The sequence below is a fragment of the Dasypus novemcinctus genome, chromosome 23, assembly GCF_030445035.2.
Source record: "Dasypus novemcinctus isolate mDasNov1 chromosome 23, mDasNov1.1.hap2, whole genome shotgun sequence".
Taxonomy (NCBI): domain Eukaryota; kingdom Metazoa; phylum Chordata; class Mammalia; order Cingulata; family Dasypodidae; genus Dasypus; species Dasypus novemcinctus.
Window position 1 is genome coordinate 38,999,662 of NC_080695.1, and position 15,963 is coordinate 39,015,624.

At 42.3% G+C, this 15,963-nt stretch overlaps 1 protein-coding gene across 1 annotated transcript in view; it reads right to left on the reverse strand.

The window, feature by feature from the left end:
- The window catches only part of OTOA (otoancorin), a 75,014-nt gene extending 61,733 nt beyond the window's left edge, over positions 1–13,281 (reverse strand). Inside the window, exons 1-8 of the mRNA XM_071211249.1 lie at positions 13,178–13,281; positions 11,341–11,390; positions 8,018–8,122; positions 7,654–7,682; positions 7,535–7,565; positions 7,390–7,417; positions 6,098–6,185; positions 1,322–1,453 (exon numbers count right to left, since the gene is read on the reverse strand). Coding sequence (XP_071067350.1) covers positions 1,322–1,453; positions 6,098–6,185; positions 7,390–7,417; positions 7,535–7,565; positions 7,654–7,682; positions 8,018–8,108 — 399 coding nt within the window. The 5' untranslated portion in view covers positions 8,109–8,122; positions 11,341–11,390; positions 13,178–13,281. The remainder of the gene's footprint in view (positions 1–1,321; positions 1,454–6,097; positions 6,186–7,389; positions 7,418–7,534; positions 7,566–7,653; positions 7,683–8,017; positions 8,123–11,340; positions 11,391–13,177) is intronic.
- Between the last annotated feature and the right edge of the window lie 2,682 nt (positions 13,282–15,963).

Below are 15,963 nucleotides of genomic sequence, written 5' to 3' on the forward strand. Positions count from 1 at the left end.
AAGTATATGTTACGATATAAAATTATTATATCCTGAATTTGTTTGTTTCATACATTTTGATGTACATCTTTCAACTTTTCAATAAAAGTAGCTTCCTTTGGAATCCTGTATGTTTAGTTTTATAAATTTCAAGACATTATTCTGAAAAGGGTCCCCTGGCTTCACCATACTGGAGTGAGGGGCCCAGGTCCCAAACCCCACTTTACCACTTCCAAGCTGTGTAACCCAAGGATACTTACTCAACCTCTCCAAGCCCAGCTTCCTCATCTGAATATTGAGATGGAAAGACTGTTACTATCCTTCTTTTGGAGGGTCCTGGTGAGGATTTGGAGTCAATACATGTTAAACTTAGTACAGTGGTCAGCAAACTTTGGCCCACAGGCCAAATCTGCCCACCACCTTTTTTTGTAAATAAAGTTTTATTGGAACACAGCCATGCTCATTTGAATAGCTATCATCAATGGCTGTTTTTGTGCTACAATGGCAGAGTTGAATAGCTGTAACAGCAACTGTATGGCCCACAAACTCTAAAATATTTAGTATCTGGCCCTTTACAGTGTTAGAATAACACTGGCCATGAATTAAAGCATCAATAAACATCAGTGTCATTTCCTTAGACCATCATCCCCATCTTGACCATATCTTTGTACAGCCTTTACTAATATTAACTTCACGGTTTTTTTCAACTTGTTTTTTTCAAATAGAATTTCTTTCAAAAGGAAACAAATTCCTTGCCAAACTCATGGGTTTGATGCATCCCTTATATTTTATTAATGGACATTGAGATAAATACATGACTGTTAAAATGTTTAAATGGTTCAACTTCTTTCAGGCAACACAGCTCCATGCTAAACTGTCTCCAATGAAGAGAACACCAAACCTCACCCTTCTAGGTCCCAAGGACATTCTGGGTCTCAGAGCCTGGCTCTGTGGTGCTCTTACATCATTAACCCCTTTTGGAGAAATTATCTGTTTCCATTTCCTGTCTCCCCTCCAGACCATAAAGTCCTTGAGTGCATGGACAGCCTTTCATCCCAGAACCCAGCTACTGCTGGTGCCTAGTAATCATTCGTGGATGTCAGCTGAACCAAACTATTGGGAGAATCCTCAGGCCCCCTCCCTCACTTTTTGGTACCCATAAGAGTATGAATTATAAGGCTCTTCATTTGTGCTTTGGAGAAAGTGAGAATCAAGACCCCAGGAGGGAGAAGGGAGGAAGGGAGAGATGAAAAGGGGCCAAGGCCTGAGTCAGGGTCAATATGATTTGATCCAACAAATACCAGCTGGCCCTGGACTCCCCTGTTCCTGGGGAACAGCTCACCAAGCGGTCCTTCTTGTCTCCTAGGAGGCACTTCATGGCAGTGTGGAATTGCTGAGCATCTGTTTCCCTCAGGTCTTCCAGTAGCTTCTGGGGCTCATACAAGCGCTGCTCCAGGTGATTTTCCATGGCCACCTGGATATGGGGCGTTGGAGAAAGTTGTTCAGGACAGGACAGGGGCACCGGGTCAGCACCACGGCCAGCAGCCCAGCAGCCCTCTTCCTTTACAGCAGCGCCCACAGACGGCATTAGCTGCCAACATAGTGTGGTGATGTGGGCAATAGGTGGGCTCCAGGAGCAGATAATCTGTGTGCAAATCCATGCCTTGCCACTTACTAACTGTGTGCCCTTGGCCGAGTTACTTTAGCAAGGGCTATTAGTTAAAATACAGGATGCTCAGTTAAATTTGAATATCAGATAAACTAATAATTTTTAGTACATGTATATCAAAATTCAATGTTTAAAAGTAAATAAATTATCTTTTAGGAGGTAATACTTAAACTCATCATTTCCTAATTTATTTTTACTAAATTTTACTATTATCTATGCTCTTGAGGTTATTTACGCCTATTGTATCTGCATGGTGCAAAATGCATCCTGCATTTTTATTTGCTAAATCTGTTAGCACTCTCTCTGGGCCTTAGTTTTTCTCATCTGAAGAACAGAGACAAAAAATAAGACTTATCGTGTAGGGTTGTTGTGGGGATTAAATGTGTAAATGTTTCTGATAAAGCCTGTCAGAGTAAATGATAGAAAAGTTATCAGCCATTATTTTCAATTATAAATGAGTTGAATAGGGAAGAAGATGTGGCTCAAGTGATTGGGCTTCCACCTACCATATGGAAGGACTGGGTTTTGATCCCTGGCACCTCCTGGTTAAAAAAAAAAAAAACCACACCCACACAGTGAGGCAGTGCCTACACGGCCAGCCAGTGAGCCAAGTGCCCACGTGGCAAACCAGTGCCCTCACAAGTGAGTCACACAGCAAGATGATGATGCAACAAAAGAGAGATGAAGGGGACAGTCAAGGTGAGGTGCAAGAAACCAGGAACTGAGGTGGCACAAGTGACAGGGACCCTCTCTCCACATCAAAGGTCCCCAGGATCAAATCCCAGTGACTCCTAGACAAGAAAAATGAGAAGACAAAAAGAGAAATAGACACAGAAGAATAACATAACAAATGGACAGAGAGCAAAAAAGAGCAGGGTGGGGGAGGGGGAGGGGGAAGGGAGGGGAAAAATAAAATAAGAGAAATTTAAAAATAAATGAGTTGAATAATTACTTAATGTCTCTTTCACTAGAATGGAAGATCCATGAGGGCAATTACCATGACTATCTTGTTCTCTCCTGATTCCTCAGTGTCTACAATGGTGCCTGGCACAAAATAGATGCTAAATAAATAGATGTTGAATAAATAAATGCATACATGTAAGAAGAGAGGTTGTGTATCTAATCTACTAACCAGTTTAAAGTGCACATAGCTCCTCAGAAACCTCCCTACTAAAGAGAAAAGGGGCAGGCGTTGCTTCTCTTTAGCTTGCCACAGACTGATGAGTACAGATGCTGCAGGGCCATCACTCACCTCTAACTAGTGGTGTCCTGATAAATGGTGAACAACCAGCTATCTGAGTGCAGTTCTCATGCAAATGTTTATTGATATTTTCGTTGACATTAAAGAATGGGAAGAAACTGAAACACCACAGACCTAGGCTGAAACATCACTTGTTTGTTAATGATGTGAGTGCTGAAATGTATGGTAGTGTTTGAATACTGAGACAATATTTCCTCAACTTTTTACACTATTCACAATTCAATGGCTGCCAACGTAAGGCACTTTTCAGCTTAATCTGCATCATTAACATTTTCCCCATCACTTTCTTAAGTCCAGACAATCAGCAAAACAACAAATCAAGTCCTGATGGTCGTATGTGCCAATTTAGTTGGTGTAAATACTTCCATCCTGACTGATTTCAAGTTACCAACAGGATGCCGGTGAAAGCAGAGTTGGGAATGATAGCATCATTAGGTAGCATTTCCACCACTGGGATTCAAGAGATGTAAATTAACCTCAAGGGCTATTGTAAAATGGAGTGAAAACAATTGGGAAGTAATGAGTTTTAAGTATTTATGAAATTTGTTTTTAATATCCTTTAATTGTAAATTTTAATCATTTAATTTTTAATAATGGCTGCAGTTAACAACAAGCTTGAAAATTCCTGGAAATTTTATAAACAGCTCCCGTGAGAGCTGGTATGAGCTGACTCTAACACACCACTGCCCCTGATTACAGTTCCCAAAGAGTCGTCCTGAGGCTAAAGTGCAGGGCACTATCCCACCCCCCCATCACAGCTTGTTAGCAAATGGCAGCACCTCTGGGTATCTACAGCAGAGATACAAACTGGCCACTAAATCTGGCCCTCAGACAGACATGGTTTTTTTTGCCTACATAATGTTATTCCCCACAGCATCATAAAATGTTTTGAATTTGTTTCCTTGTTTAACCATCAAGGTATTTCAGATTTTTCACTTCTCGTGGTAAACTGAAGATCTGGCCATGCTGTGCCCAACTCCTGCCTGACCATGAGCCAGAGCTGAATGGCAGCTTCCGCCCTAGTTGACTCATGAGCTATCTACTTGCCCTATTGCTCAACGTGCCCTATTGCTCCCTGAGGGTAAATTGCCACCACTCAACATGGTTGTACTTATAGTAGGGTGTAAAAGGAAGAAAAAATATTTCTGACTGAGAGGGAGATAATTAGATCCAAACACCCATGATGTTATTGTTCTTTTTAGCAATAAAATTCCTCAAGTTTTTCCTCAAGTTTTAGCGGCGACTAAGAATGAGACTATGGAAGTTAAGTCAATGGAACATGAGCAGAAGGAAGTGCACAACCCACAGGTCACTACTTAAAAAGAAGCTGCTGTTCAACATCATTAGTTATTAGGGAAATGTAGGTAAAACTACAGTGAGATATCATCTCACACCAAACAGAATGGTCATTATTAAAAGAACAGAAAACTTCAAGCACTGGAGAGGAGGTAGAGATATAGGAACACTTCTTCACTGCTGGTGGGATTGTAAAATGATGCAACCTCTGTGGAAGATGATCTGGTGGTTCCTCAGGAAACGAAATATAGAACTACCATATGATCCATCAATTCCACTACTAGAAATATATTCAGAACTGAAGTCAAGGGCACAAATAGATACTTGCACACCAATGTTCATAGCGGAATTATTCACAATTGCTAAAAGATAGAAACAACCTAAGTGTCCACCAACTGATGAATAAACAAGATGTGGTATATTTGTACAACAGAATACTGCTCAGCTGTAAGGAGAAACCAACTGGGAAGCACATTACAACACAGAGGAACCTTGAAGATATTATGTTGAGTGAAATAAGCCAAGTACAGAAGGACAAATGTATGATCTTACTGATATGAACTAAATACAATGAGTAGACTTATGGAGTTGGATTATGTAGCATAAGTTGGTGAGAGTTGGAATGTGGGATGAGCAGGGGGAGAAGATGCTGGGTGTATGTAGAATGGTTAATAAGGTGAAATATAAATATGTGGTAATGGCTGGACTTGATTGTAACACATTATAATGAATGTAACAAACACTTGATTTATGGATGTGATTGTGGCTAAAACGAGTAATCTAGGAAAATAAATATTAGTTGGAGGAGAGCTGGAGGATACTACTGGGAATGTAGAACAATGATTTTGGAAGTAGAAGAGGATTGTGGTTAATAATATAAATACAGGAATGTTCTACTTATAGGGTGCTAACAATGTGGTGACACATGGGGAAAATATAACTAATGCAATTTATGGCTGTACTTAACAACACAGTAATGTTTTTGAGCAAAAGCAAAGTTGATATTATATTAATTCTAAAGGGAAAAAAAAGAATATGGTGTTTGGCTTTGTTAACTATGAATACGATTATGCATTCTTTTTCTCTTCATTTTTTTTTCATAAGGAGACCTTGACTATGTCATTGTTTTAAATAAGGAGACCATGACTATGTCATTTAACCAGTCTGTGTTCTTCTACGTATTTTTCTGAACACTAGAGGAACAACTGAGTTAGCTGTTGGAATTAAATGGGATAAAAGTGCCTGAAAAAGAACTTTTTAGGAGTAACGTTTTCATAACTTGCTGAGTTGCCTTCTTCTGTTCTTTTATTTTTGTGAATTTGGAATAAAGTTGTTAACAAAAACTTAAAAGAAGAAAGTGCTCACCCTTCACCTCCTCTTTTCCCCCTTTCCCTTGGGTTGGACAATGAATTGGTGGCAGGTAGCCTGTTTCAACCTCATGGGCAAGGGCAACCCCTAGGGGATGGTAGAACAATAAGATAGAAGGAACCTGGGTCCCTGAATACCCATTTAAAAGAGAGCTGTCTCCTCTTCCTGGATCTCCCACCCAGCTCGGGACTATTACATGAGAAAGAAATAAACTTCAAAACTGTTTGAGCTGCTATAACCTTGGGCCTCTTTGTTACAGCAGCTCAGCCTGCACCTTCTTACACCAGTTTCCATCAAAGGTGGGAGAATGAAAGATAGGCAAAAGATCTATCGTGGGTTTTTTAAATCTTTTTTTGTTTTGGTTTTTTATCATGTTTTAAGAAAAATGAGAAAACACCTTTTTTTTTTTGTGCAAGTCAAGATTCTCTCTATACACAGCCCTCATCTCCAGCTTGCCTGGCCCCTGAGTTTGCAATCCCTGAATGCTGAGAGGAGGGAACTATGAATGAGTCTCAAGTACATACCTGCAGGCTGGGGATGGTAAAGGTGACATTTCGTGAATTCAAGTAGGCCAGGACTCTGTGAGACAGGTCTGCCGTCCACAGGTGGGAGCTTCAATCAAAGACAGACAGGATAAGGTCACAAAGACAGGCTCTCGTCAAGCAACACTGCATGGCCCAGGGGCTGGGGCTCAGGGTGGGAATGGGTTGGGGACGCTAGAAACTCTGTGTGTGGACCTATCCCTGGGAGGCTGAGGGGGCTTCCAGTTCCAAGACTCTACCTGGATCCCCTTCTCTCAGAAACGGTGATCAGCTTCCGAGCTGTCAGCAATATCCTAATCCCCAGAATCCACTTCAGTCCAAGCAGGTTGACCTGGCAAGATGTCTGTCCTATACTGTTTAAAAAGCAAACGCCACCCATGTAGACCACAAGAGGCTGAGATGTGTATAGTCAAGGGTATGGCCCCAAGCCTGGATTTGAATCCCAGCTCTGCCACTTAGTAGACCTTAAGCAATCTGCTTAATTTTCCAGTGCCTCAGTTTCCCTTTCTATGAAATATAACTAATTGTGAAGATTCAATTTGTTCATATCTGTAAAATACTTAGAACAGTGCCTGACACACAGTAAATACTCCCATTTTTATTTGTTTGCCTGTCTGTTTATATTTTGTCTGATGTATGTACCCCAAACTATCAGTTGGACTTATCTTGGGGAAATGGGGATCTTTCACTTTAACATAATTGAATGCCCCTGGCATGGGGCCCATGGCCTCCATTTTTTTTCCCCTTTGTAGAACTCATCATTTGGAGTTAGTTGTTATATTGATCTTTCCATGATGCCATCTAGCTCCCTACCCCAGAGCCCGATGCCTAACTCAGGCCCATATGCCTTACACAGCATGGGAGGGACTGGGCACCAGAGCTGGGCTGCTGGGCTCACATCCCAGCTTCATCACATCCTTGCTGTGTGGTCTTGAGCAAATGACTCACCCTCCCTGGCCTCAGTTTCATTATTCTACACAATGGGCTAACATAAGGACCTACCTTGTGGGGTGCTAGTGAGGATTAGATGAGTTTAGGTGGATAAAGCACTTAGAATAGTGCCTGCTACACAGCAAGCACTCAATAAATGTTAGCTTTTATGCCAGAGCCAGGAGGGATAAATGTTTGTAGAATAAATGTGTCTACTTTAAAATGCTTGTGCATTGCTTGACATTGTCATGAGTATATATTACTATTTACTATTAAGAGAATTCCATTAACCCTTTTTATTAAAAATCTACCCCTCCCAGTCCCTTCCCTCTAGGGTGGGTTACCTTTGAAACTGTACGAGATCCAGTAATGCTGCAATGAGAATAAAATGAAAAGACAACTTAAAAAGGAATCATTCCAGCAAGATCACAATTGCGTTCTGTTTGAAATTGTTAGAAGCAGCAAGTGGGGACAGAGTGGGTGCATTACCTTTCAGATAGCTTCCATCTATTATTTCTTCCTACAAAGCAAAGAGATAATGTCAAGTATCCAAAAGTTGGCCTGCTCCCATCGAGGGGATTTTGGATAAGAGAAAATGGAATACTCACCGCCATTTTTTGCAACAATGGATGCAAATCTGTAAAAAAAAGCCATTAAATGTATAACTAGAATTGAACTGTGTGCCCTACAAAAAATACAGTTATGGGTTAGGAGAAGAGGCCCCAGAAAAGTCACTCATTCACTTACAAAGGAAATTTTAGTGAATTTAATGATTCCTGTGGCCATTTGTGCCCAAAATGGGAAAAAAACTGGTTTTAAAACCCCTTCTTAAATAATCCTGAAAATCCATCTCACATACACATACACCAAAAAGCTTTAAGGCATCATGTACCTGAATTGATCCTAACCAAACACACTACATTACTCAGATGTGTGGAAACCAGGGAGGGTGATTCCTCCCTCAGGACTTACCCTGCCTGGGATGTGGAACTCTGCGACTCAGCCCTGCATGGCTCAGAAAAAGGATCAGGAAAAAGGAAGACGTCCTAGGTTCCTGAGACATTCTCCTGTGGTTAACTGAAGCACAGGAGTGGCTCAAGTTTGCATTTTAAAAGAGTATTTAAGAACATTCAGAAGACAAAAGGGAGAGACAAATAGACCCAGAATCTCTTGAGGTTTTCAAAAATAATTTTGAAATTCCGTCTACTTTGTTCCATCAAAACTGGTATTACATTCTAAGATACAAGTATTTCTCTCTCGGGTGATTATAATAGGCTGTAAGGAGTGACTATAAGCACCAACTCTTATATGAGACAAGGGATTTGTATCCAGAATATAAAAAGACCTCTGGGAAGCGGACTTGGCCCAATGGATAGGGCGTCCGCCTACCACATGGGAGGTCCGCAGTTCAAACCCCAGGCCTCCTTGACCCGTGTGGAGCTGGCCCATGCGCGGTGCTGATGCGTGCAAGGAGTGCCCTGCCATGCAGGGGTGTCCCCCGCATAGGGGAGCCCCATGCACAAGGAGTGAGCCCTATAAGGAGAGCTGCCCAGCGCGAAAGAAAGTGCAGCCTGCCCAGGAATGGTGCCGCACACACGGAGAGCTGACACAACAAGATGACGCAGCAAAAAGAAACACAGATTCCTGCTGCCGCTGATAAGGATAGAAGTGGTCACAGAACACACAGCGAATGGACACAGAGAGCAGACAACTGGGGGTGGTGGAGGGGAGAGAAATAAATAAAAAATAAATCTTTAAAAAAAAAAAACCTCTTTCAACTCAATAGGAAGGCAAACAAGGGAAGTGGATGTGGCTCAAGTGAAAAGACCTCTGCCTACCATATGGGAGGACCCAGGTTCCATCCCTGGGACCTCCTGGTAAAAAAAGAAGAAGAGAAAGTATGCCTGTATGGAGAGCCAGTGCCCACGCGGTGAGCCAGTGCCTGCGCGAGTGCTCACGTGGTGAGCCAAGTGCCCACGTGAGTGCCCGTGTGGTGAGCCAGGGCCCGCGCAAGTGAGTCATGCAGCAGGATGATGACCCAACAAAAGGGAAATGAAGGGGAGAGTCAAAGCGAAGCACAGCAGAGACCAGGAACTGAGTTGGCACAATTAACAGCAAACCTCCCTCCACATTAGAGGGCCCAAGGATAGAATCCCTCTGAATCCTAGAGGAGAAAGATGAGAAGAGAAGACTAAAAAGAGATATAGATACAAAAGATCACAAAGTGAATGGACACAGCAAAAAAACAGCAGGGCAGGGAGGGGGAGGGGAAGGCAGAAGGGAGAGGAGGAGGGGTGGAATAAATGAATAAATCTTAAAAAAAAAAAAGGCAAACAAGCCAATGTCTGCATGAGATCACCAAGAAAGTAAGCATAGGGAGTAACTAGGTGAGTTTTTAGGACAAGCACTCTATTTTTGAGATGCTAAGTAGACCAGATGCTACAAGTAAAATCAAAACTGGGAAACTCTCCAAAACAACCTGGTGTCTTCAACAAATATAGTGCAGGGGTAAGGGTGGGATGGGGTAGAAAGAGAAAGCTTATGAACTTAAAAAGAAAAACTTAAGGGGAAAAAAACCTTAAGATATATATCAACCAATTGTAGTATATGAACCTTATTTAGATCCTGATTCAAATCAACTTTTAAAACCAAAAATTATGAGACAATTATGAGGCTGATTGGATATCTTAAGATTTTTAAAGATTAATATTAATATTTTTTGGTTTGTTAATGGAATCATGGTTATATTTTAATGAGTGTTTACCTTTTAAAGCAAAAGTCAGCAAACTACTACCTGTGAGTCAAATCCTGTTTTTCTGTGGCTCATGAGCAAAAAATTGTTTTTACATTTCAAACGGTTGAAAAACTCAAAAGAATATTGAAACTACATGAACATTTCACTTACAAAATTTAAATTTTTGCATCCATAAATAAAGTTTTAAGAAAATACGTCTGTGCCTATCATTTACATATTGTCTACGGAGGCTTTTATGCTCCAATGGCAGAGCTGAGTAGTTGCAACAGAAACTATAAGGCCTACAAAGCTGAAACTGTTTACCATCAGGCCCGTTACAGAAAAAGTTTGTCAACCCATTTTAGAGCTAGGTACTTATACTTTGACACAAGAAATGATATGATGTTAGGGATTTGCTTCAAAATAATACAGAGGTAGGGGAAAAGTGGAAGAGGGGATAGAGATGAAACAAGATTGGCTATAGGTTGACAACTGCTGGCGTTGGGCCACCCCAGTACACTGGGGTTCATTATACTCTTATATCAACTTTTGGCTGTTTGGAATTTTTCCATAATAAATTTTTTGAAAAGAAAAACTAAAATAAAAGCGACTCTGTGTTTTTAATAAGATGTGGAGTAGATGAAGAGGAATCAGGAAAAGAGACTAAGAGGAATGGGCAGTGGGTTCGCAGGAAAACCAGGATAGTGTGGTAGCTGGATGGGAAAAGGGAGGAAGCGTCAGCAACCACATCAGAAGCTGCTGGGGGGTCAAGCGAGATGATGACTGGGATCTGGGCTTCATCACAAGATTTGCAGGCAACCTGCACTCGCATTACCGACACTCCCCCTCTTTGATATGAGCAGGCACTTGAAGAGCATCTCATCAGGCACACCCATGGTTTCCTGAAATGATTTCATAGGTGTCCCGGTATTTTATAATACAAATTCCCCTGGTATGGTCTAACTTGTTATGTAAATGGATTATTTTTCCATCAAGGGGACTTCCACAGTCAGCTTTAGAAACAGTTATGCTCACTCTACTGCCCAAGGAAAAACAAGCCTTTGAAACTCCAGCCTTCAAATGCCATGCATTCTAAAGGTTTTGTGCAAACCCAGATCCCAAAGCAATTCATCGATACCTTCTGCCCCACCAGCCCCACCCCCAAGCTGGGCTTGGGTCTTTGTGGTTTGGAGGAAACTTTGGCCCCCCGTTTCTCCCTTCCCTTTGGTCAGCTGCCCTGGGGCATTGGCCTCATTCACAATTCTCCAGTTTCCCAGACAATGAAGCTTCTTGTGCTTATTGCTACAGTCTCCCTATTAGCTACAGAGAGGTTTACGATTACTGAAACAAATGCTCTGGCTTTCTGCTGAGCATAAAGTCTTCGTTCCAACGAAACCCCAGCCCATCAACAGTGTGGGCCTGGGCTTTAATTAAAGCCCTTTGGGTCACCTCTTTTAGGAGACTGGCCAAAAGAACTGAAAGGACTGGGCAGGGCAGAGGCGATTTGAAGGTTGATAGCTTTCTCCAAGGGCCCCTACTCCTTTCCAATCAAAAGACTCACCCCCTGAAGACTGGCAGAAACTAAGCAGGCAAGGACTCCTTTGGTGGGACCTAAAATGGAAATAACAACAATAACCACAAAACATATACATTTTAACTTGGCAGGTCTTTCCCTCCCAATGCAGGCTGACCGAATGGTGAGGAAAGATGCTCTCCACAGACCAGTGTTCTCAACTCTGGCTGCACATTAGAAGCACTGAAGAGGCCTACAGAACACCCAGGGATGCCCAATTAATTGGTCTGGGGTAGGACCCAGGCACTGGCATTTTCTAAGCGCCCCCACCCCGACTCCGGTGATTCTAACAAATGGCCAGGGGTGAGAACCAGTGGCCAAGAGACCCGAAATGAACAGTTTCCTGAGAAATGGAGAGTTTGGATGAGTAGGGGTGACCCACTATCCTGGCTGCCTGGGACAGGACACAAAACATCCTAAGACCAGAAAAGTCCCAGGCAAACCAGAACGACTTGGTCATCCTATGGTAAGAGACATTTCATCTTCCATGGAACTTGCCAAGATGCCAAGATTCCTCCAATGCTGGTACATCCCATCCTGGACACAAAATAACCCATTCAAGATTACATGGAGTTGGACTGTTTGCAAAGCAGGTCCATGTAAGGTCTGCATCAGGGACATGCATATAGACATACAGATACCAATTTGGTGATTTTCCACCCCGAAAAGAAGATACCATTATCATTAGCAAAATAGGCTAATTTGTCTGGCTTGCAGAATACCTGGATGATTTAACTAGACCTGGGTATTATTTCAAACCCTTGGCATTGGAATGGTCTCTCTGGACTACAGAGGGCTGGAGGCCTGAGCTCTTGTCCAGGTCTGAACTACCTGCAAGGCTCTGGGCACGGCTGTTCTCCCTCTCTCTCAGTCTCAGGTTTTCCATCAGCAAAATGGAAAGCTTTGAATTCAGTGATGAAAGGAAGAGACTGGTCTGACTGAACACTTTTCTCATGCCCTGCATTGTGTCCAGACTTCCCTTTCGTTTACTCTTCCCATCAGCCCTCAAGGTTTATTAACTTAGTTTCACAGATGAGTTAAGGGACATGCAGACATCACACAGCAAGCAAACGGCAGAGAGAAGGTTCCAGCGCAGCTGCCTGACTCCCTGGTGATCATGATCAGAGCCACCGTTTAAGAACTAAGTAATGCCATTTTCCATGTGTCGTCTCAATTCTTACAGAATCTTTAAGGCAGATATTATCATTACCCTCAGTTCACCGATGAGGAAACGGGTTCTAAGAGGTCCAAAAGCAAAGCCAGGTTGCATAGCCAGAACTAAATGATCCCAGGTGGCCGGTGCCACCTCGGGAGTTAGGAGTCCCCCCACGGACCACTCCTTGCTAGCTGTGGGCTATTGGGCAAATTCCTTAACCTCTCTGGGCTTGTGTTTCCTCCTTTCTACATGGGAATGGCAATAGTACCTCCATCAAAAAGACTCAAAAATTTTAAAGTTCACAAATTTCTTCACTACTCACCCGGCGCTATTTGCGTTATCTGCATTATCCCATCTCTTCCTCCAATAGCTACGAGGTAAGGTATTCCTTTCCTTTAGTATAAAATACGTAAAGAACTGAGCCCAGCGCTGGCACACAGAACTCAAAATGCCTAACAGTGTCAGTACGGTGAATGCTATTAGTTTTGCTGCTGCTAACATTGGTATTAAAAAGTTTTCGCCGTCGTCGTCGTCAGTCCGAAGTAAGTCGGGATCCCTTTCCTCCAAATTTCACCCGCCGCCGCCAACCCCAGCCCAGCACGCCCCGCCCCAGGAGCTTAGGGCCGCCTTTGCCCAGTCTCCCTTGTCTCTGCACATCCCCACACTTACCCGTGCCCTTCCCTGGGGAGGCCCAGTGGCGCGCCCGCCGTCGGCGCCCGCAGCGCCCCGAGATGCGCCCGCCGCGCGCCTCACCTGCCGAGCGCGGCTCGGGCGCGCCGGGCCGGGCGGGGGGCGCGCAGGGCCGGGCGGCGCGGGGCGGGGGCGGGGGGCGCGGGGCGGGGCGGGGGGCGCGCAGGGCCGGGCGGGCGCGCGGCGGGGCGGGGCGGGGCGCGCCGGACACTCCCCGGGCGCGCCGGACACTCCCCGGGCGCGCCGGACACTCCCCGGGCGCGCTGCGGTCGCCCGCGGCCCCGGGGCGCACCGGCTGGGGGAGGTGGGGCGGCCCGGCGGCGCCAGCCTACCGCGCCAGTGTGGAAACCGAGGCCGTGGGAGTGGCAGGGGTCAGGGTCACTGCCCCGGGCTTCCTCACGTGAAGCAAGCAGAATATACTCAGTTTCACAGAGGTAGCGCGCACAGGTTACGGGCAGGGGGAGTTCATGTATACTTGGTGCAGGGTTTCTTTTGGGGCTGACGGGAAGTGGCTGGTGATGGGCGCTGGTAAGGGTAGCTCGGCATTGTGAAAGTGATTAAGCTCACTCAACTGTATGCCTGGGAATGGATGAGATGGGAAATTTTATGTTGTATATGTTTATGCAATTGAATTTTTTTAAAAAGGATGTTGAAACCCTTTGGCCAGTGACTCTGAGAATTTATCTGAAGGAAAAGAAGTTAGAGTAAAAAAAGGTCTGTGCACCAAATTATTTACTACAGCCTTACAAATATACGTACAAACAAGAGGTAGAAAGGAAAAAAAAAACCAAATTATGATACAGTAAATCTATGGATTATGCAGCTATTAAAATGGGCATTAATAAAGACATGAAATAGTAACATAAGAAAATTATTTTATATCAAAGTCAAATGTTAATATATGTATTTTTATTAAAACTGGAAATACCAAAATAAAACAAAAATAAAAAACATAAAATTGGAAATACCTAAAACCATTAGATTTGCATGGTGGGATTATATATAACTGTTTTGAATCTTTTCTAATAAACATATAATCGTGCACTCTACAGATTTCCTTGAAATCTACCACATTGAATGAAACACATTCCAATACCTGCTATCTTTAAAATAATCATTGAAATCCTCAGACTGACATTAATTTGTATGGGATAAAAGTAGACATTCTTTTCAATAATGGTCAACTGTACTATCTGGTTGCCCATCTAATGATATATGTAATAATATTGTCCAGCATCCCTCCAAAACCCCTTTATTCCCTGGCTCTTTAATCTTTTAAACAAGAAGCTTACTCTCAAACCCTAAATGATGTGAAATGTCATCTATCCTCTGTCAATTTTTTATTTAGAAAATAGGTGTCTCTCACAATTCATCTTAGAAAGATAAAAATACCTTTACATCTCATAATCTGTTTAAAAGTTTATAAATGTGTATATGTATATATATACCTGAATAGAAAAGTCTCTAAAGAGCTTATCCCAAAATGCCAATGGTGGCGCTTTCAGGATCGTGGGATAAGTAAAGTTTATTTTCATTTTCTACTTTTTCTAAAACAAACATGTTATTTGTTGAGCAAAAAACAGTAGGGCTTTAAGATCACAGTCATGGCCACCTTAAAAATAAAAACTAGGTGGCAAAATCAAGCACAGGAAAACCTGTTTTGTTCTCGCTCATTATAAAGAGGCCAGTTATTCTCAACCACCTCAACTCAACCATTTGAAAAAGTGTTGACGGTTCTAAAGCATTTAACACCAATACTCTGTTGACTCCTGAACAGGATGTAAAAGAACAGCACTTGGGCATTTTATCTAACCTTATTTTCTAAATTAAGGAGTGCAGGTGTATAAGGCATTCCAATCTTACATAGTAATTTTCTTTTGGAGGAAGGTAAAATATTAATTTTCATTTTATATATATTGAAAGTAATTTTAAACTAGCTTTGTAAGGAAAATATATTTGATATTTGATTCGTATAAATACAGCATATGTCTAAAATCTAGAGTAATATTCTCCTAATTCCCCCAAAGTATAAAATTCTGTAACTAAGAAGTATTTTGGTATTAGTGAATACTGATCCCAATTAAATGATAGCAAAATACAAAGCACAATTTACTAGTTAATGAAGCCTGGTGCCATACAATTGTACTATAAAAACAAATCATGGTACTTTATTTCAGTGAACACTAACAATTTTAAAAGCAATGTGGTACCTCGAATTGATCCTGGAATAGGTGGTCATGAGTGGAAAACACTAACAAAATCCCAAGAAAGTCTGCTGTTCAGCCAAGGGCAATGTACCAAAGTTAACTTCTTAGTTTTAACAAAGATACAACGGTTAGGTGTTAAGATTAAGGGAAATCAGGTAACGGCTATAATAGGAACTTTCAACTACAACATTTCTGTAAATCCAAAATTATTCCAAAATAAAAAGTACTGTTAAAAAATTAACTTTCAAAAAGCAAGCAACAACTAAGTTAAAATCATCTGCTGCATAGAAGACAAAGACAACACAAATACACTAGAAAACCTGATAAAGAAGCAAAACACTGTATGAATCAATACCTATACAGTCATGGTATTCATGAAATTCTTTTTTCTATGTTTGTTGACTGTTGCCTAGCTTCTGTTTCATCATCCACTAATTTCAAAAAGGCAGGATTTTTGCATTTAACATTGCAGGAAGCCTTTCTTAATGATTCTGGGTGCCTTTTTTCATTTAACTCACAATGTTTCCTTGGTGTGGGCAGAGTGAACTTCCTTCTGCC